The 22,189-nt window shown below is 42.7% G+C and overlaps 2 protein-coding genes across 3 annotated transcripts; both read right to left on the bottom strand.

Annotated features, from left to right (window-relative positions):
• Positions 1-32: 32 nt before the first annotated feature.
• On the bottom strand, positions 33-5,067 carry LOC116387887 (D-threo-3-hydroxyaspartate dehydratase). The gene is made up of 10 exons (XM_031855338.1): positions 4,982-5,067; positions 4,350-4,514; positions 3,173-3,302; positions 2,187-2,337; positions 1,804-1,984; positions 1,144-1,262; positions 911-1,037; positions 581-643; positions 394-499; positions 33-298 (listed from the first exon to the last, which is right to left on the bottom strand). Exons 2-10 carry the CDS (start codon positions 4,493-4,495, stop codon positions 209-211), a joined length of 1,113 nt encoding a protein of 370 aa, XP_031711198.1. The 5' UTR covers positions 4,496-4,514; positions 4,982-5,067; the 3' UTR covers positions 33-208.
• A 1,459-nt stretch (positions 5,068-6,526) lies between these two features.
• col6a2 (collagen, type VI, alpha 2) lies at positions 6,527-20,729 on the bottom strand. Of its 2 annotated transcripts, XM_031855266.1 has the most exons (32): positions 20,552-20,729; positions 18,352-18,443; positions 18,102-18,202; positions 17,821-17,964; positions 16,469-16,831; positions 16,354-16,374; positions 16,196-16,261; positions 16,006-16,104; positions 15,863-15,889; positions 15,649-15,675; positions 15,492-15,536; positions 15,262-15,315; positions 15,109-15,171; positions 14,951-15,013; positions 14,770-14,823; positions 14,653-14,688; positions 14,498-14,560; positions 14,293-14,355; positions 14,117-14,179; positions 13,976-14,038; positions 13,830-13,880; positions 13,644-13,742; positions 13,496-13,558; positions 13,266-13,301; positions 13,130-13,175; positions 12,890-13,042; positions 12,673-12,767; positions 11,271-11,452; positions 10,999-11,177; positions 10,849-10,887; positions 8,454-8,788; positions 6,527-7,550 (listed from the first exon to the last, which is right to left on the bottom strand). In XM_031855266.1, the coding sequence occupies exons 2-32, from the start codon at positions 18,425-18,427 to the stop codon at positions 7,281-7,283; spliced, it is 3,039 nt and encodes a 1,012-aa protein (XP_031711126.1). In that variant the 5' UTR covers positions 18,428-18,443; positions 20,552-20,729; the 3' UTR covers positions 6,527-7,280. The 2 variants fall into 2 exon arrangements, with proteins under 2 accessions (XP_031711126.1, XP_031711127.1); XM_031855267.1 differs by lacking the exons at positions 6,527-7,550; positions 8,454-8,788 and adding an exon at positions 8,827-10,208.
• Between the last annotated feature and the right edge of the window lie 1,460 nt (positions 20,730-22,189).

Raw genomic sequence — 22,189 nt, 5'->3', positions numbered from 1 at the left:
GATGAAATGATGAGGCGACAACATAGTCCAAAAGCTTTTTGTTATTCAAACCCTTCAAATACAACATTTGGAGAATTGGTCGACAAAAGTAGTAGGTGTTCCTTAATCAGTGGTTTTATAACCTCTACACTTATATCTATCTATCTATCTATATATCTACGAGTTGCTCTGAGAATGCCTTCAACCCGTGTTCATTGAGCCAGCTAATTCACCACCCGCGTGTTGGTGTCCACTTCCCCAGCAGACGGCCCTCAGAGTGCACATAGTACACGGGATGCATCATCGTAGTGGCACACGACTGTAAAATGAACAGAGACCAGGTCAAACAAGAGTCGAGTGACACGATAAAGCTGACACAGCAGTAAAACACGCTCCACATTGAACTGTACTAACATGGTAGGGGATCAGTGTCAGCAGGGATCCCAGGGGGTATTTGCTGTAGTCCAGCGGTCCTGAGATGGGCTCCACTCTACCGTGCTCCTGGGTCATAGATAACAACCTGGGGCGAAATATATTTCATCAGAACTTCAGTCACACATGAGACTGTATTAAGATGAGAGACAGGAGTAGATAACTTTACTTGAGGTCCGGGTGTCCTTCAATCACAGCATATCCAGTGGGAAGTATTCCGGCTCCTTCTAGACTGAGAGCAGCGACCACAAATGGGTTTAAAGGAAATATCAAAACAATAGACAGCTGCAACGATGAATAAACACTGTGATTTAGTGTTGCTTAAATGTATCTGCTCCTGTTGGGGAGCATCATTGGTCATTTGAGAGGAAATTAATTAAAACAATTATTTTTGCCCTCAGACTCCTTCCCCTAGAGTCATTTAAGTATGCTATCATACATCACTAAGGATTATGTCAGCTTAAAACAGTAAGCAGGTAAACAATACTGATGAAGGTACCTGAGTCCACTCCATCCACAGTCAATCAGGAGCTGGTTCCTGTGAGGACAGTGTCCGATGACTCTCGTCAAAACCCTCACAGCCACATCCTCCAGACTGCACGAGCCAATCACCGACTGCTGCACGTCTGGAAGACAGCCACAACAAAAAAACAACCGGATTCATCTGCCTGACAAAATACACAAACTGGTGCACTTATACAACTACAGCTACATCCATACACACACACACACCATAGAAGACATAGTTTCCAGGATGCACCTCGCTGAGCTGCGCCATGTCTTTGACTGGGTGACTACAGGAAGGGGTGGAGCCAATGCTGGACTTACAGGTGATGCCGGCAGCCTTCAGTCTGCCAGAGAACAAATCCAGAGAAGCTTACAGAATGATTCTATGAAGACAGCATTTCATAGGAACAAAATATAATAGATTATGTGAGTAGGTGCGCTGTCGTCTTAATGTGATAACTGCCAATAGGTAATACAACATAAATCTGCATTTAAATTTGAAGTCGCTTGGGGGCAGTGCAACAAGCTGCATGTGAAATTGGAAAAAGGTTGACAGTGTCATTAAGCAAACTTTCAAGTAGTGTAAATCCAATTCTACATTTTTGACAAATAAGAAGTTTAATGTTCTTTCTTATTAACTGAACTTTCTTCTACAATCATAAAACAACAAGACTTTTGTCAAGCAGAGAACTTATAAATGATTACCGTCAAAAACGTGTACACGTGTATATGCCATTCAAAAGTAAACCAAATTATATTCATAAAAAAATGTGTACCTCAGAAAACATTGCTTGTATTATAATCATTCTCTGTGGCAGGTTAAATATGACATAATTGGCCTCTACTTGCATTTTACTGTCTTTTTTTTTTTTTTTTTTTACATACTTTTCCATTAACTGCAAAGTCAAGTTAGTGGTTTCCTGTGCGACAGCCTGTATCTGCTCCACTCCTCTGCAGTTATAGGTGTTCCCACAGTGAGCGTACACTCCTGTGAGCTCCACGCCTGCCGTCTCGGCGATGGCCAGAGCCAATCTGAGCACCCCGGCTTCTGAGTACAGGACACCAGCTACGGCAGAGAGCAAACAGGAGATCAACAGGCAAACGGGAGATCAACAGGCAAACGGGAGATCAACAGGCAAACGGGAGATCAACAGGCAAACGGGAGATCAACAGGCAAACGGGAGATCAACAGGCAAACGGGAGATCAACAGGCACTTCACTTTCAGCAGCCGATGATGAGCTGTGTCCTGGTTTCCCTGCATGTTTACCTCTCCCGTTGCCACAGTCGAGTTTGAGCCAGACGTGCCACAGCCGACCGTCTTTCAGTGGTCTCTTTTTGAGCTGATCAAGAGCATGAGGATGATCCAGTAGAACTTGGAAGAGATCCAGCCTCTCTGACAGTGCTGCACAGCGCTCCACCTATGAACACACACAGACGTAAATCAGGGGGATTATTTGGAGCATTGTTGGGAGATGAGACCTAAAAAATATAAAAGCTATAAGTAATGATATCAGATTTACGTTAATTACACTGACCGGCATGATGGGCTAGAAAATGAATCAATCACCATTAATGCTTAATGTTCCAGGGCCAAGCTACTGTGCATGCTGGCTCACTGGTACACTTCCATACAACAGAGCTGTCATTAATTAATTAATTAATTACATTAGCCCACATGTGTTTTTGCTGCTGTAATGTCTGTTGTGAAAAAGGAAAGCTATTTCTCAATTTGATACGACATAATACTAGTAAATAAAGTATGTACATATTAAATGTCATACAGTAGAATACTACTGTATATTTGTAGTTAGCGACTTTTTTCAAATAAATAAAGCAAAATGTTATTTCCTACATTTGTCATTAAATCTATTGTTTTCCAGCATCTACATGGAGCTGTTTCACGACCACCTGCAAGTTATTTTATTGAGATACAGCTGTGAGCAGCTCCTCCATCACCTTTGTGCACACACAGTTTGACTCGTCAGAGTAGAAAAAGCAGTAGGAAAAGGCGTAACAGTGTACAGCGACTACCAGGACCCTAAAACTGAATTCAGCAGCTAAATGGAATTAAGCCAACATTCATTTTTACATTTAGACCAGCGCTTTTGCTCCTGTGGCACTGTCAAAGCGTTATATTATATTTTGTCACTTTTCACATTATTCAAAACATTACATTTTCAAAACGCACTAGATATTCAAAACATATATGTAATGGATGAAACTTGTAAGCGTGTGAGTTTGAGTTGAGAGGACCTTATCAAAGGGAAGAGAGTATGCATAGAGGATGTCATCAAATCCGTGGTCGGCATAGAGACAGGCCTCTGCCAGTGTGGAAACCACAATGCACCTCCGTGATCCACCCGTCAAAATGTCAGCACACTCACTAGACGTGAACACAATTACACAGACACAGACCATGTCAATATCCCTTAAAAATCCGTAACATTGCAAAAATAAGGCACATAGTGCAGGCATTTGTAACTTCTAGGATGGACTTGTCAATTTCTTATTATCAGGCAGCTCCAAGAAGTCTGTTAAGACTCTCCAGTTGATCTATAATTCTGTGGCACGTGTACTGACAAGAACTAGGAAAAGAGATGTTTCTCCCATATTAGCTTATCTCCACTGGCTTCCTGTAATAACCATGATAGAATTTTAAACTCTTCTCACCTACAAAGCCCAAAATGGTCAGGCAACACCTCCTCTTAAAAAGCTCTTAGTACACTGCCACCCCACTAGAGCACTACGCTCCCAGCATGCTCTGTTTCTTATGGTTCCTAGTGTCTTCAAAAGTAGCATGAGAGCCAGAGCTTTTAGCTATCAAGCACCTCTCCTGTGAAGCCAGTTCCCAGTTTTAGTACGGGAGGCAGACATCTTCTCCACATTTAAGATCAGGCTTTCTTCTGTGAGATTGCTTATAGTTAGGACTGGCTCCGGCTTGCCTCGGACCATTCTCATCTCACAGGTTGCCATGAATCATAGTTGCGCCTGGATCATTGCTGCTCTTGTTGCCGTGGTTTTGCTTGATGCCCACTGCTACTATTATTGTCATTACTAATCATATTTCTATCATTTCTGTAGTTGTTATTGTTATTATTATTATCACTGTTGCTGTGCATCTCTGTGTCACTTTCTCTCTCAACCCAACCTGTCAAGGCAGATGACCGCCCACCTAGAGCCCAGCTCTATTTGAGGTTTCTTCCCTATTAAAGGGGAATTTTTCCTTGCTACCATCGCCCAAATGCTTGCTCATGGGGGAATGTTGGCTCTCCGTAAATTAAAGAGTATGATCTAGACCTGCTCTACATGAAAAGCGTCATGATGAGATAACTTTAGTTGTGATTTGGTGCTATTTAAATAAATTAACTGTGTGACAGATTTGTATGAATGTATAGAGTGAGTGCGTCTCTCTGTGTCTGTATATTCATACAGGGTTTTGTGCGTCTTCATGTGTGGCCGAAGCTGGACCCCCAAATTCTGACAGCGTTCAATCATCCTCTCTGCATTTCTCTTCACTTTGTCCAGATCCACCACCAGAGCCGGGGTACACAGGGTGGAGAGGGCCTCTCCCTCCATACTGGCAGCACTGGAACAACTAACACACACACACACACACACACACACACACACACACACACACACACACACCCACACCCACACCCACACACACACACAAGGTTCACATACTTCTTGTGCAATTAAATTTTTGTGCATGACTACCTTCAACATATAAATTAGTGACAGTGACACTATTCTTATAAAAACAAACTAATGGTATGCTATATATATATACAGTATATATATATTCTACCAGCACAACAGCACACATAGTCTACGGGTACCCAAATGTGTAATTTTGCAACAGCATTAAGTAATGTAGAGACCTTTGAACTTTGAAATCTGTAGCATGAGATTTTTTTATTTTTTTTTTCAAACAACCTTTACTTTCACTTTTACACTCACGACCTATCGACTTTTTACTAATTCTTCAATACATCTTAACGAATATTAATCGTAGACTATGCATGGAGCTAGACAATTTTATCTCTACGGATGACTTACCGCTTGGCAGTGATTCTTGCAGATACCAGGGCTACATCCCAAGTCTCTTATTTGTCATTTCCTCGCTCCTCGCTCCTCTCTTGAACAGGAAGTTGTTCTGCTCCGCTATATTGACGGCCGTTCCAAAGCTCTTCTTTAGCTCGGAGGAGCGAGGATCGAGGATCGAGGAGGGATCTCCGAGGAGCCATGAGCGAGGGCGCACGAGAACAGACTTCCAAGAAGTCTTTTAACGGCCGACACGCCCCCTCATTGTTCATCAGTTATGTGATTGGACGCTGCAGCCGATCGGACTGACTGACTGAGTTTAACACCAGAGTGAAGACAGATCACAGAACAAACTCTAGTTTATATTTGATTAGGTTTCTGATTCAACATCTGGTTTAAATAAATGTTCATTGTAGTCTGAACAACAAAACGACCACAAACAAATTTCTTCATTTATTAGAATGTTTTGTCTTTTCATGATCTGATATTTCCCTCAATAACCTTTATTATGGAAACAATTAAAGTCAGAGAGAGCTTTTTACATAATTCATCATCATTTCATTCAGTCACGTGAGGCTGATTATTCCTGAGTGTTGGGTTTGATGAGTTATATAATTTACATTTAACCAGAAACATTGAGCCTAATAAATTAATTAGTGTTCAAGAGAAACCATAATACTATTCTGGGTTATTTAATAATTACGTCACAATCAACGTTTCAATACGTACAAATGCAAATAATTCATAAATAAGTCAAACGCATTCCGCCAGATAGAAATTGATTCTGCGTTTATAAACAGAACACAGTTTGTTAAAGAGGTAACAGACTACAGAGAGAAAACACCTCTACAGTGATGATTAATGTGTCTTTATTAGTTATTAGTGACTATTATTAAGTGAAAGGAACTATACCAAGTGTAAACGCTGATCATCATGCAGAATGGATTATTATGTGATAATGTGTTCATCACTAAAATGTTGCATCCAGCAAAGGTGGGGCTAATTTGAATTACTTTATATACTGTTGTTTAGCTTAAACTATGATAATACATCATCATTTATTAGTTTATTTGACATAATATTTTATGTTTTGCATTATTAACCGGAATCTGCAAATTAACTAATAACTGAAACTGTCAAATAAATGTAATACAGTAAAAGTACAACAATTGCCGCCAAAATGTAGTGTAGATCATCAGAATTGTGTAATGAATAACAGTAGTCTGAATACTGCTGAATTGTCTGCTTTGTGTTTCTCTGTACAGCAGAGGGAGCCAGATGCACAAACACCTTGATTTCATGGATCAAAGAGATAATTTCTCTTATGCGATCAAAATAATTTTGGAAAGAAATATTTTTTATCATGGAGTGGACATAAATATCCAAAAGGATGAATTGCATGATGTATGTTGGTGTTATGGACGTTTTCTATCCTTTTTTCATTACTAAAATCAGTGTTCCTACCTGCTAAGGTTACAGTGATTTAATGGAAAATTGCACTTGGATCAAAAACATATAACACATCACACATTATTCTGTTTGCAAAGACAAAAGACAGTGTTGGGGTCACCACATTAGGCTTTATTTGGAATTCATGTATACAGATTAGTTCCTTTATGTTTGTCTGTGAATGCATGTGTAGTTAACTACAGCATATGCACGTGCTTGTTTGAGCGATTATTGTGTGGCTGAGTGTGGTGCATTTATGTGAGATTTTGTTTCCCCTGGAGAAGATAAGTGTACATGTACTTTTTTTTGTTCTAATCCCCTGAACAAATTTAATTAATTACAGCATAACACAATGTAAAAAGGTTTCCAGAACCACTCAAATGGCTTTGTCCTTTATTTCTACTTTAGCACCTTTAATGTAAATACTGACTTTGTGAAGGCAAACTGTGAGAGAGAGAGAGAGAGAGAGAGAGAGAGAGAGAGAGAGAGAGAGAGAGACTGCAAATAAAACTGTTTCGTACACATTCAATAATCACACACCTCTCTTTTGGGATACTTATGAGTGTCTTTGGCTGGAAGTGCTGACCATAGATTTAGAATGAACAGAACGATCAAGTTACAAATGATATTGCATGCCTATGTGTTTGTGTGCTGGTCCTAGGTGGATTGTTTTGGCTTTTGTAAAATAATCTTCACCCATAACAACGGGATATGAAGCCGCCTCGGTGCCTAACATCCAGTAAGGTTAAGGGTCACAGACGTTTGTTGATGGCTCTGCGTGTGTTTACGTGTACGCCGAAGGAGCTGGCCGTTCGCTCATACTATGGGTTCTAATTCTATGGTGCAGAGCGTTACAGTTCTTCACTTAGCATATCCAGCGGACGAAGCGCTCAAAGAACGACGGTTTGTTCAGCATGGCGTAGTCAGCTCCTCTAAAGATGGCCGACATGTCCCCAAGCGACACCTTCCGCAGCACCTCTTCGTCTGTGTCCGTCCCCATGGCGATCACCGTGGGGACGCCTTCAGCTCGCCTCATGGCAGACACGCCCTCCTCCAGCTGCTCGCTCGCGGTGATGCCATCAGTGACGAACACGAAGGCCAGCTCGGCGTTGCGACGAGCCAAGCGATCTCCTTGCTACAAACACAACAGGCAATGTTCAAGGTTAACATTTTACTCCTTTAAGAGTTAAATGAGCATCAATACCGCTCTCTTGTCTGCGCGCTTGAGCTGGAAGGCAAGTCGCCTAGCTTAGCGTAAAGACAGGAAGCAGGACAAAACAGCTAGTAACACCATAAGGTGCAAGGTTCTTTCTGTTTGTGCACATAGGAAACAAATATGAATGAGAACCAGGCCAGCAGTTCTCACGGATTCCAATCTCCAAGCGAATCCACCTCCGTAACGCTACTTGAATGAATAGTTTGACATTCTGGGATATATGCTTATTTGCTCTCTCGCCAAGAGACGAGATGAGAAGATTGATACCGCTCTCATATCTGTACAGTAAATATTTATCTACAGGCAGCGGGCGATTAGCTTAGCTTAGCATACAGAGTGCAAACAAGGACACAGCTAACCTGACTGTGTTCCAAGGTAAAACATAAACAAATTCAAATGTTATATATCACTTTTGTTTCATCTATAATGTAGAAATGACAAATTGTGGTTTTCCGTGGGGTTACACGCCGGACTAATTCTTGGCTGGTGGCAGTGACTTCCTGGGTCCACCAAATCACTGCATCTGCCCAAGGAATAGTCCCACACAAAACCCCTGTAAAACCACAACGTGTTGTTTTTACACTTCAGTTTTTATATATCTGGTTGTCCCAGGCGATTAAACAAATACTATGTGTACTTGTTTACAGTCTTTATGCCAAGCTAAGCTAATCACCTGCTAGCGGTATCTTCATATTTACAGAGACATGAGAGTGGTATTGGTCTTCTCATCTAACTCAAGAAAGCTAGTTACATTTTTTTTTTTAACTATTCCTTTTACATGTTTATGGCACAGACTGGCTGCATGCAAGTGTTTGTTTTTACCTGTGGAATCACCAGATTGTTGACCGCATAGATGATAGCACTGCCCAGGGCGGAAGAGGAGTCCATGTAGGTCACCCCAGCCAGCGAATCAGAGATCACTGTGAGATTGTGTGTGAGCGCAAACTCCACCCGCTGTTCTGTAGGGCTGCCATACTGCAGCAGAGCCAAGCGGGCATTCCTCTCGTCTGACTGGCCGGTGGCCAGGGTGAGGCGGCGAGCCACGTTCTCGATGAACTCTTTGGCCTTTCGGTGGTCCTCCAGTCCCATCCTCTCAGAGCCATCCAACAGGAACACCACATCCACTGGCCGCTGAACACAGCTAGCCACTGCAGGCTCTGGAACAGACACACACACACACATATATAAAGTTTTATATCAGACACGGTGTTCAGTGAGCTACAGCTGGAACACAGATGCGCAGGAGTCAAAGCCAGCAAAACAGAATGCTTTAACATACTGTAGTGTAGGCTTATGTCATCCATGCTAGTTGCAGTCTAGCTGTCTGATTGCATCTAAACCTTCTCATATCAGTAGTGTGGCCTCATCAAGAAAACACTTGTTTTAGTTTGCTCTATGATTTTATTCTCTTGAGATGGCAATATAAAACATGAATACATGTTATACAAAACAACATATTTCACATCAGTAAGTTTCCATCACAGAGCTAACATGATACCATGACATTTGGTTAAAGCCAGTCTTTGTCATCCTACTTTACAAGCCAAGCCACATGCAAAAGAAAAACATGCACCAATCAAGGGCATAACATACAATAGTTCCTTCATTGTCAGTCCATTAACCAAACATCCACATACACCAACTCCTGACTCATATACAGTAAACTGTGTATAAAACCAGATCGTTTCCACATGTCATGGCCTTTTCACCAAGATGACTTATTCACAGAGCACAAGAAAAAAAGTAAAGGCCGTAACCATGGATGTGTGCAAAACAGCAAAAAAAAAAAAAAAGCCATCAGAGTGACTCAGTGAGCTCGTGATTCACAGTGGAAATGAGGCTTCATCAAAGAGCTACTCTTCACTATATGCAGGAGTAACATGAATGGCTCTACAGACCAATCTGCCTCCAACAAATGACATCCGCTTTCCATGAGAATGGAAAAAGTTCCTCCACAAAAGTAGAAGAAATGATATGTATCATATTTCTAACAGACACACTTTTCAGAAAGACAGCTCCATGTACATTGATTCAGAAATATTCTATGAGGAGAGGGACTGTCACATTTTGAATTTTGGCCCATCATATACAGTGACTGTACATGAGGCTGCTCTGAAATGTTAGGACAGGGCCAGCATCATATCATTCAACTCTTTTGCATACAGCCCATATTGCACCACTAGAGTTAGAAAATGCCCACAGTTTTGATAAATTCTATTCTATGTCCAGCAGTAAGCTTATTAGCTATTGGCGACCATAATGGCGAGGTAGCATTTCTAGCATATTAGCATTAGCAGAGTCCTAAGGCTTTCGCTGGGTCTCCCATAATGTCTCCATAGACATATTTGAAGGAGTTGATGAACAGCTGGGTCCACTGCTGCCTGTCCTGTCCTTGGGCAAGTTTGGCTCTCTGGGCTGTGTACGCCATGGTTGCAACGCCAACCCCGTACTGCTGCTCACTCAGGCCGCTCAGCAGGCTGGTCACACCCTCCAAAGAGGTGGGGACCAATGAGGGGCTGCGTTCCTCGGCCATCGGCTTCCAGTGGGGAGGGGCTTGCCCCGCTGTGGTGCCCCCTCCTGAAACAAGTGGGCGGAATAACATCGTGGGCGGAGTCCCACAGACACGACGCATCAACACAGCCAACAGAGATGCCGGAGCTACACCGAGTTGCACTAATTTGCAAAAGTTTGGTCTTGTTTGCTGGCTTTACAGCGACATGAATTCATCGCATCACAGCAAAGGAGGCGAAATGACGTGTAAAAGACACAACTTGTCTAATCCTTAACATAGTTTAAAGGCGTCAGTATGCTTCAAACAAACTAGTAGGTACCAAGCGTTGTCCGGACACATCTGAAGGCCCAAATATTTACTTCTGTTCTGAATGGCCACACCTAAAGGCGAGGCAAAAAGCCTACTGTCATAGAGAGGTGCAGGGCGTGATGACTCATAATAATGGGGATAACAGTACACACTTTCAGACATTCTCTCCTCAAATTCATTCATGGTATTCTACACACGAAAAGTGACGACAGAAGTTGTGTAAAGAAAAAAAACAGAAAAAATTGTCAGTTTCGGAAAGATACAAAATGTTGACATTTTGACAAGCACTTCATTTCAAGCATGTTGACGCCTTAATAATGCTGGTTACTCTGGCCTAAATGCTGAAAATCTTTGAAGATGAGACACTAAGTGATACACAATAATCTAAAATCTTACCTGATTTACAAGGGAGATCAGGGCATATGACGATGGGATCTAAAGCCAAGATAAAGACAGAATATTAGAAAAAAAGTACAGAGCGAAACAGCTTTATAATCCGCTAGATGAACGTACTGTACATCATGTTTCCTTCCACAATGAGTGTACCTGGGCAGAGCACGGCTTCAATCTTGTCGATGAACTCCTCCGCCACCAGGTCTGCAAAGCGCTTCATACCCAGCACCCTACCATCCTTCTGGCAGGCGATGCTCTTCAGACTCTCGTTCTCCTCAATCTGGTCGAACATGTCTCCGATACCAATAGCACTCACGTCGACGCCGGGATGACTGCTCATACAAACACAAGCATTGAGATAGATAATTTTTCATCTACACAAATGCTAATTCTAAATGACCAAATACAGCCCCAGTGCCAGGCACCTGCAGAGGTAGGTGAGCAGTGAGTCGTCATCTCTGGGGTCGAAGCGTCCGTCTGTGATGACAACTACAGTGACGTTGGCTTTGGCCCTGCGGCTGTCCCTGATCAGGTTGTCCCAGGCGTACTTGAGAGCGGATGGAGTCCATGTTCCTCCGGCGATCCACTCCAAGCGCTTCACTGCATCCTGAATAGTGGAGAAGTGAGAATGTGAGAGATGTGTACGTACAGTGATGTGACATCACTACTGGGTGCGGACACAGAGGCAAAGCTTCCATCATTAGTTACACTATGTAAACATGATGGAATACCATTTTGAAGACATGGTCCCAGTTCGGACTGCGCTTAAGTAAAATCAGCATATAGTTCAGTACTAGCATGTATCAGGAGCTATCTGGAAATTGACAGCTAACAATAAATATCTCTAATAGAATTGTGATCCATTTATTTGCTTTTCATAGGGAATCTATAATTAGTGTTTGTATGCTATGTCCAGCAGGAATTGCATTAGTCACTAGTATCCAATAAAGACACAAATGATAAGGTAGAATGGTTAGCGTGTTAGCAATAGCATAGTTCTAGCTTCAAGGCTAGCTGTTCGTGCTTCCAGGTAGAGTTTCCCTTTTTTGAATGTTCAAAATGGCCGCCTTGTGGTATGAGTCAGGTCAATAAACCCAGGAAAATCGGCTCAAAATACAGTGTTAGCAGAAAAAGGTAAATACTATATCTGACAAAATTCAAATGATAGAAATTTTACTACTCTAACACATTTTCTGAAACTACTGGACACTATAGTTTTCAGCAAATGTATCTCAAACAGGAGTGAATACTGCATTTGATGGGGACTATTTTCAGCTGCGGATGAATACACATTTGGCACTATATGGACTTTTTGAGGCAGCAGGACCGATGTATGATTGACTTAAAAGAAATAACAGTGCCCATGTTCATGATCATGAAGGAACATGTCACCCAGTAAAATAGTTTGACTCAGTGATGTGTTTTAGATGTTTTTTAGATAACAATAAAGGTTGATGCCACAGAGGAATGAGCTTTATTCGGATTTGACTATACTAGCAAGACTTTTTAGTATTGTCAATTTATTGTTGGTCTTAGTCTTTTCACAGGATTTTTGACAATGTCAAAAAATATATCACCAATCCTATTATTTAAGGTGGGTCTACCATCTATTGCATTCCAGATTATATGTATTGGTAAATGTGAGAAATACAGAGAGGGACATAACTGTGATGACTCTCACATGTGTGCAGACAGCACATCTGATCTGACAGTACATCCGCCCCGAGTAATTAAGACACATCTGGACAACAAATGCAAAAGAACAGTCTGTGCTACACCCCAAAAATAAACTTCAAAGCAGTCTGCACATGTGTTTGTGTTTGACACCTTGAAAGCAGACAGTGAATCAATCTTGGGGTCGTCGAGTCGGATGGCCTGGAAGGTTCCACTGTGACTGTACTGAACAACTCCCACTCTTGTGCCTGGGAAAACATACAACTATGTTGACACCAAGTTGGCAGCCATCTTATGAAGTTTTTTTTGTCAATGCACAAATCCTGAAGTCATTTAAGAACCACATGAGAGTGAACAAATGCATGTCTACCTGTGTCTGACTTGGGGTCTTTGGCAAGGGATCCCAATCTGTTGATGGTGTTGATGACAAAGTTCTTCTCCAGGGTGAAATTGGTCAGACCCACTGACTCTGAGCTGTCGATCACGAACACAATATCCAGGGCTCCGCAGCGTTTCTCACAGTCTGCAGACAAATCCCCAAACTGTGATAACCGGACAGCTTATCAGAGCATGTTCAGATCAGGAACAGAAACACAGCAGCTAAACTCACCACAGCAGCCACACGTTTCCCTGATGTAGTTCATAACATCACATTCCTGCAGGAAGAAACATTATATCATTATATCCAGCATGTATTTCTCTAGACGCACAAGTGATAAAAGAGTGGTTTGATGAAATGTTCTTACAGTAAGGCCGGGATCTCCCTCAGGGCCAGGATCTCCCTGTAGAGAAAGAGAACACATTCAGTTACAGTTTGGGATTGCTAGCGGATAACGCTAATCTGTAACAAGTAAACATTTGAAAACATCAGCTTAGGTTGGCATTTCCTAGCTGGATGCAACGCCCTATATTGGTGAGTTGAAAGGCCCCTGTATGTGGGTTTATCTGGTTTACAGTGCGCTTTATGTATACTTACACCACGCCCACCATCTCCTCTTGACCCTCTTAGGCCTGGCTCACCCGGAGATCCTGGCTCACCCTGTTGTGAGGAGAAAAATTAGCATTGTGTAGTTGCCCTTTTCACTCCAGTAACAAAATACATCCAACTACAATGAGTTACTCACTTCCTCTCCCGGAGTTCCTTTATTTCCTGGGTCACCCTTTTGACCACAGTCTCCTCTGCTGCCACGAGGCCCACGATTGCCGTTCACTCCTCTCTCACCCTGTACAGCAGTGGAGGAACGCTTTGTCAGCCGAGTGTGTCACTCCGGCAAGCAAATGTACTGAGACGAAGTGCATGTGTACGTTACCGTTGGTCCTCTTGACCCAGGGTAGCTGAAGCCAGGTCTTCCAAGGTCTCCCTGAATAGAAACAAAACAAACAGTCAAGACAAACTACAGCTGAAAACAGTCAGAGCAAGACGCTAACACACTTACACATACACAGAGACGCATACCTTTGGTCCAATCTGTCCAGGTTCTCCTCGAGATCCAACATCACCAGGGTCACCTCTGGTACCCTATGGTACAAACCGTGTTAATGTAAAGTAGATGAAGTATCTTTTTCACATGATGCCAAATTGAGACCCGTAACCTACATTTTTCCCAGCCTCTCCTGATGTCCCCGGTGGTCCCCTGGGGCCTGGCAGGCCATTATCTCCCTGTTCAGAGAGAAAGTTGATGACAGGTGCAACAATAGTGGACAGATTAAAGAGTTGTGTACGGTGTTCATATGAACATATAGAAATTATACAGATAACATGGCTCTTCTAACCTTTGTTCCTTTGTTTCCTGATTCACCTGCAAGTCCTCTCAAGCCCTCGGGACCCATTTCACCCTGAAACATAAAATCTGCATTGAGCTCCCAAGTGGTGGAGTATTGTATCTCAATGAAAGAAATTATTTGAGCCAATGCAAAAAGTTCATAATATGTTTCACAAATATTTCACACATGCGCAGTTGTTTACGAAAAAATGTACCTTGTCTCCCTTGATGCCATCTGACCCTTGACCACCCTTTGGCCCATAGTCTCCTCTTCTCCCCTAGAACGCAAGAACAATGACAAAATCAATGCATGACCAATGCAGGCTAACGATAAAGTGGAGCATGATGAAGGTGAATCAGAAGTTCTTACAGGCTCTCCTCTGAGTCCCGTAATTCCAGGGGTTCCCTAAGAAAAACAACACACAGGTGAGCTACATGAAGCTATATGTGCGTCAATGCATTTCTGTCTGTCTGTGATGAGCCTTACAAGGTTTCCTTTAGGTCCAGGGATGCCAGGTGATCCAGAACTTCCTGTCTCTCCCTGCGGACAAAGCACCAGAGTTTAACGTTTCACCTCCAGCATTCCTCAAACCTATGTAACATGACCTCAGATCTAATATCTGTCCCAGCAAAGAGCAGTGATCCCTGTCCCTGTGTTGCGATTTTACCTTTGGTCCAGCCTCTCCAGATGGGCCGGAGGGTCCAGTTCTTCCAGAGCGACCGGGATCTCCCTGAAAACAGGACACAATCATATGCTCACAGTCAAGCAGAGTTTAGCCAGAGGTTGGATGGCTGATGGATTTTGTTTCAAGTGAAGACCATGTACCTTATCTCCTTCAGTTCCACCAAAACCGCGTTCACCGACGTCACCGGGGTGACCATCAGGACCCTATGAGGCATCAAACACACACCATAAATAGGCCATAACGCAATACAATATGGATGTATTGATCATTCAAAATTGTGTTGAATGTCATACTCGGTCGCCTGGGTCTCCTTTGCAGCCGGGAGCTCCGATGCGTCCAATTTTACCCTGGGAAGAAGAAGACAGTGGCATTTCAAAACTAGAGCTTCACTTCAAAATCATTCAACCACTATTTTAAACTTTCAGAATAGAATCAGTGTTAGTAAGTCAGTAATGATTATAAGTGGTGTTGTGTCCCCTAAAATGGACAACGAAACTTCCTCCTTAAGTTAAGCAGCAGCTACCTTCTGTCCATCTGTCCCATTGCGTCCCGAGACACCAGCCACGCCCTAATAATGAAGAGAGGAAACAATTAGAGAAGAAAGACCATACCATAACAAAATGTATGATAATTAATAGATTCGGTTAAATAGTAAATCATAAATGGAAAAAAAATCCTACCTTTTTCCCCTGAGTTCCCAATTCTCCCTGTGCGCGGACAGAAAAGCAGCGGTCATTTTACATACGATCGTTTTGTGCTTATTTATTAACAGATTATGAGCTGTAATTTGACTAGAATTTATAATCATTCACCTACAAAGCCAGTAATTTATTTAAAGACTTAAGTTATGCATTGATGAACTCGATCCACACAAAAGAGAAGCGCATGCCTCACCTTGTCGCCGAAAAGACCTGTTTCTCCCTACAGAGAGGAGGAAGAAAAAATAAAATGTGTTTTTTTACAATACAGACACAAACCAACTTCATCATATGTAAGCGAATAGTGAACGACGGGTAGGTGGATGTTGAATGTCTTACTTTGGAACCGGGCTGACCGATGGGACCTTCGATACCGGGGTCACCTGGGCGACCTATGTCTCCTTTAAGACCGGGGTCGCCGTTGTCTCCTTTGGCTCCCTGCAGTCAAGGAATTCAAAGGAGAAAACGTGTGAAGAATAAAGTGACTCGTGTGTGAATCCCGTAAGTGTGAGTGTGTGTGGAAGCTCACTTTTTGTCCTCTGGGGCCTTTTGGACCATCAATCCCTGTTGTCTCCAGACAGGTCACTTTGTAACACTGCGTCACACAGGAAATGAAGACGAACAGTCAGTGTTGATGCACTCTGAAACATGAATCTTTATGATCATTAGATGTGTGAGCATTCTCACCTCTACGAACGCCAGATGTTTCTGTGAAGACAAAAGGAATAAGGTGTGAGCAGAAGACGCATGGATCGTGTCTCGTGTTTCTCTGTGTGTCTCTGTGGGTGTCTTTGTGTGTTACCATTGTCTTGATGATGCTGTCAATGGTGTCCGTATGTATGACAGGTCTGCCTTGGCTCAGATCCACAGCCATGTATTCCTTCCTGTAGACGGATGCAGGAGAGTTGGCGATCTCCTTCATCCCCGTCTCTTCCACGTTCTTGGATGCCGCAACGGCAAATATGTGGATGAGATTATCGCGAGCTCTCTCTGCTGCCTCTTTGATGCCCCCGCACGGTGTTCCGGTTACGTGGCCGTCAGTGATGACCACAGCGAATCGGAGGGCGTTGGGGGATGTGGGTGAGGTCAGCATTTGCTGCGTCATGTTGCCGAGGGCGCAGTCGATGTAGGTGCCATCACCCAGGTATTCGATTTTCCTGAGTTCCTGGAAACAGCGTGAAACGAGTGAGACTTGTCGAGGCTGGATTATAAGCAGGCAACCGTGCAGGAACCCAAGACCCTCAGGGCCTCTGAAGATATCAGGTCACAGTGATTTAGTCACCCAAAGCAGATTTACCCAGTCTTGATCTTCATTGGCTTAATAAGGGAAACTAGTAAAAAAAAACGAGTAAACTAGAAAAAAAAAAAACCTGAAGACGCCAACTCTGCACATATTTGGATCTGCAGTCCTGAATGTTTTCCCAAAAGCCCTTAATCCTTTAGGTACATATAACATCAAATGTAGCAGATTTGTCAGACAAACATTCATTCTGTGACCTCTACTCCAGCGTAGTATAAAACCCTGTTATGTAACTTCCTCAACATTTATTGAGTTGTGGTTGTGTTGTGGTTTCAGAATGATGAAGACAGTTTGAGAACAATTAGATACAAAATGATGTAGGTTCTACAGAATGATATTTCTTTTCCTTTGGCAACTATCATGCTTTTCCAAATTGACATATGAATATTAGGACAAGATAAGGTAAAATAAGATGATCCTTTATTAGTCCCGCAGTGGGGAAATTTACAGGATTACAGCAGCATAGTAGATAGTGCAAACAAGAGACATAATTAAAAAAACAAGATCAAAACAAGTATTATAAATATGTAAATAAGTAATAAAACAGTAAAGAATATTAAATAAGTAAAAAAGTAAAAAATCCATAATAACTAAAATGTTATACAGAATAATTGTTGTGTTGCAATATTATATATGCAGACAGAATAATTGTAGTATTGCACAGTGTATTTATATTGCACAGATCTTTTGTGTTGTGTGGTCTACTCAAAAAATCTGTAATCTATTATCTCTAATGGCTTGAAAAGTAGTGTACATAGCTGCCATAAATGTAATAAAACCGAATTTTTGCAAAGTCGGGCTCCGCCCCTGTGTGTAGGCATGTATGTGTGTGTTGCCGTGTGTGTGTCACTCACAGTGATGAAATCGTTCTTGGGTGCGATGGGACTGAACACCTTCGATTTCCGGGAGAAGTGCAGTCCACCGGTCCTCCAGTTGACCCGCACAACACCATTTATTTCAGCATCATCCAACCGCTGTGCAAACTGCTCAACGAATTTCTACAACAACAAAAGGCACAACACATTATATAGCATACAGCCCACTTGGTTGATGGTCATTTAAGGATGATGACACTAAAAAAGAGGGATATCTTGTGTCATGGCTTAATTGAAAAGTATGCAGATAAACAAAGAACCTTGATGCTATCCACCAGCGCTCCAGGCGGCGGCTCCTGCAGGGCAATGGTCTCAGATGTGTCGATGGTGAAGTACACGTCTATGGGACATTCATTTTTCTCTGGAGGGAACGCAAAAAAACACACGTAAAGCCTCCGTGGAAAATTGCAATGCACTCAAATAAGCAAGATGAAAAGTTCCATGGCATGTCATTAAAACTGTGTCAACATATTAACATGACAACAAAGGGTTCAGTTTCATGGCACTCACTGCTGCACTCTGTTTGCTGGCCGTGAGTCAGGGATCCCAAAAGAAGACAGAGCGCGATGACCTCTAACCCCAGCATCTTCCTCTTGTCCTGTCTGACGCATAAAGACACAAGACAACACACAACTAAGCAAACAATCTGTTTGATTTCTCACTCTATCCCTCAAAAAACAACAACTAAATAAAAATAAAAGTCATGGAAAAGACAAAAAATGCAGGACAAACACTGAATTGCAGAAATGGAAAGACATTTATGTGACTAACTTAAAGCCAAAATCAAGAAATAAGTTGTAATTGTGAAGCTGGTTATTTTTGCTGGCTGTAGTCTAATATTACTGAATTTTCTTATCATTCCACATACTGAATGATTGTTGTCACATAGTGAGTAGTAGTAGTTGATTGCAAAGTAATTTGCAAAATCTAGATTCTGCATCTGGTATCAGTTTAAGCTAATTGTACATGGAACAGTCCGCTCACGGTTGCACAGGGAACAAAATGGCCGCCACAGAGCTATGAAACAGGTTTGAAAGGATCAGGGGGTTGAACATGGCTCTTCTCTCTTGTGTTAAATGGTGGAAATGGAGACGACAGAAGTTGGAAGAAGTGATAGATCTCAATTTAGGCTGACATTTGCCTTGTTGTGGATTATTCACGCAGAAACCTGAACAGGCCTTAATATGCTGCCAAACGTCAGCCGTAACCAATGGGAGTTCAATCAGATCCAATATACACAGGCCTAAGCACTTGAAGAACTCACTGTTTCCCCAAATGAATCCCGTAAATTCAAGGATAAAAATTACAGTAATTATACTAACTAAACATAGCACCTCCTCCTCTCAAGTCAAGGAAAATTTTAACAGACATGACATTGAGTGATGACACAAAATTAATAGACTTTGGATGCATTTGGCAGCAGTGAGCAGGCTGCTGATTGACTATAGTCAGACTCACATTTAGTTTTTAAACCACAAGATTTCACAAGGCCTCAGTCTGCTGCCCTCCAGAGGCGTTCCCTTCCCTTACAGCCAACTTTTGTTCGCCAGCTGTAGATGGATTAACCCGCACATTGCTCCTTATTTGTGATTTGGCTAAACATAAATTTATATAGGGATATCCATTATGTAAATTCTGACAAGACAGGTAATCGTGCAGGACCTGTCTTAATGGCCTTGTTATCCCAAGAATGCATATTCTAAAACAAATTATTAATCAGATTACCACAAACAACTAACACACACACACATACACACTTGATATGAGGCCTTCAGGGCCCCTGCGGGTCAGGGCCTGGGACAGTGCAAACTCTGTCTGATTAATAATCCAGCCCTGCTGGCTATGTCAACAAAGCCTTCGATCAAGTGTCTTTCCATCCCATCAACTCCAAAAATCTCCACCAGATCTGAACCAGCAAGTGTCCACCACTGGACCTGCCAACTGATGTACACTGCGACATAGCCTACTGTATATTTACACTGTAAAATAAGAGAATCCTCTCCCTCTTGAGAAAAAAAACTGTTTATGATGTAGTTTTCAATTTTCAACATAAGGCCAGCGATTTGCCTTAAAATTATAATTTTTTTGAAAAGACAATTCTCAAAAATGTAATGTGATTTGAAGTAAAATAACCTCACACCTGCTGGCAGCTTTTAAAAAAAATCCATTTACAATACTTTCAGACACCATTCCAGGCCTTCTTTAAAAAATTCAAAGTGCACAGCACAGACTAGTCAGCCACGCGCTTTGCTGTGGCTCCCTCTGGCGGACTGACAGCTGTGAGCTGCGGAGAAGTCGCTACTGCAGATGTTCCCACTCCTTTCCCACTGTCCTGGCCAGGGGAATGAGTGTGAGTCCCCGACAGCCTTTCACCACTGCACAGGTAAATACCATGCAAAAGAAAACATGCAGAGATAACAGCACAACTGAGAGAGCCCATGTTCTAGTTGTGTTGTTGTCATGGGCAATTTGTTTATGGGTTTTGAAGGACTCAAAGTTTATTCTCGCAGCAGTTTGGTTTGCTGAGAAAAAAAACCTAATTTCTGTTGATGAGAGTAAGTTTGAAGACATGCAAAGAGACAGAGAGCGAGAGACACAGAGAGACAGAGAGACAGAGGCAAAGACAGGCAGAACATCACAAGGGGAATAAAGGAGATAGAAGGAGGGAGAGAGAGATTGGCACATTGCTGTGTGTAAAAGTGCTGCTTACCCGAACTTTTTCGAACAACTTCAAAACGTAATGAGCTTCTGATCCTCTGTTGATTAACTCCTCATCTCAGCAGGAGGGAAATACGAGAAAAAAAAGAGAGATACGGGAGGTAGAAAATTGGAAATAAAGCCCTGGATGCGCGTTTACTTCGCAGAAGAGCCGTCCGTTCGCTCTCCTGTCCCGGTTCAGCCCCAGAAGCAGGCTCTGATCCCTCCTCCTGTACGCGCACGACGCACCCCAGTGCCCACTGCTGACCGCTTGGAGGCGCTATGGCTCCGCAGGAACCCGTATGAGCGCGCGCGTGCATGTACCCCCAGTATCACTGCCATGAACCAGTAAAAGAGGATGCCAAAGCGCAGATGGGGTTTTGAACAGATTGCCAATTATGGACGATGCCTCAAACTGCTCAAACAGATTGTAATGTGGCAGTAATTATCGGGAGATATGACAACTTAACTGATGCCCTCAGCAGAACACATGGGGAACCCTGGGACACTGAGCTTTAATGTCCCTGAGATAGAACATTTAGGAGGTTTCCATGGTTAATGTCGCATGTGGTGAGTCAGTTTGAAATAGAACAGGATAAAGAGTAGACTTAACCCCCCCATACTCATAAACACACACACACACACATGCACACAAATGGACCTTGCTTGTGTCTGGTGGTCTGGTTGCAATTAGAAGGCAGAGTAAGAGGAGTTTATACTTGATGTAAACACTAACAGATTGTCCATGAGTCTGCTCACCATGTTTATACACATGTAGGTGCTTCAGCTGCCGGTTTGCAGGCCTATGTGTTGGTGGACACAGTGTGTGGTCTCCCTGTTAGAGCATATGCCATGTATGTACACATATCGGCATGGACACTCACATCTGCCCTCTGTGAAGGTAATGCATATTTTTTCATCATTCCATAGTCGCTGATCACATATTGGCTGCAGAAACACTTGCGTGTATCAGAGTGTTCAATTTGCTTGAAAGCTCTGATGTGGCCTGCACAGCTGCCGACGCATTAACCAGTAACACTGCCACTAATGTGTTATCCAGGCCAGGAGGTGATGTCGGGAACATGCCTCTACATCCAAGTCCACATCCGTTACATGGGAGGCTATCAGTTTCAAGAGAATACAGGGTCATTTGAGTGAACTGAGTATGGCAGGTTGTGATGTGAATGACTGGAGACTGGAATCCATGTCTTTGAGAATATCACATCTAAGGGACATTTGATAAAAGTGGGATCAGTCATGAGAAATTGCTGCTGGTGTACTTGCAGAAACATGATGTATTTATACACACAAATTTTGACTTTTTAGTCCCTCGTGCTTTTTAATTGGACTTCAGCCGAAGGTATAGTGGGCTGTGATCAAGAGGTGGTCGGAGTTGAGACAGCAGTCAGCATTTTGCTAAGTGCAGAGAAAAGCAGAGGAGGAGACGGCAGCGTTATTACTCTCTGAAGCTGTTCTCTCGTCTTGGCCTGGGAAGAGATTTTCCTTAAAAAGAGAGGAAGAGAGGAGTGGAGCAGTATGTTTGTGTGTGAGTGTGAGTGTGTGTATGTGTGTGCGTGTGATGGGGGGGGCTAACAACTCCCAGCTGCCTTGTCTGTGTGTGTGTGTGTGTGTGTGTGTGTGTGTGTGTGTG

This window comes from Anarrhichthys ocellatus, unplaced genomic scaffold (assembly GCF_004355925.1).
Source record: "Anarrhichthys ocellatus isolate YVR2014 unplaced genomic scaffold, GSC_Weel_1.0 scaffold15, whole genome shotgun sequence".
Classification (NCBI taxonomy): domain Eukaryota; kingdom Metazoa; phylum Chordata; class Actinopteri; order Perciformes; family Anarhichadidae; genus Anarrhichthys; species Anarrhichthys ocellatus.
Note: the sequence above shows the minus strand (reverse complement) of the source record. Positions and strands in the feature narration are given on the sequence as shown.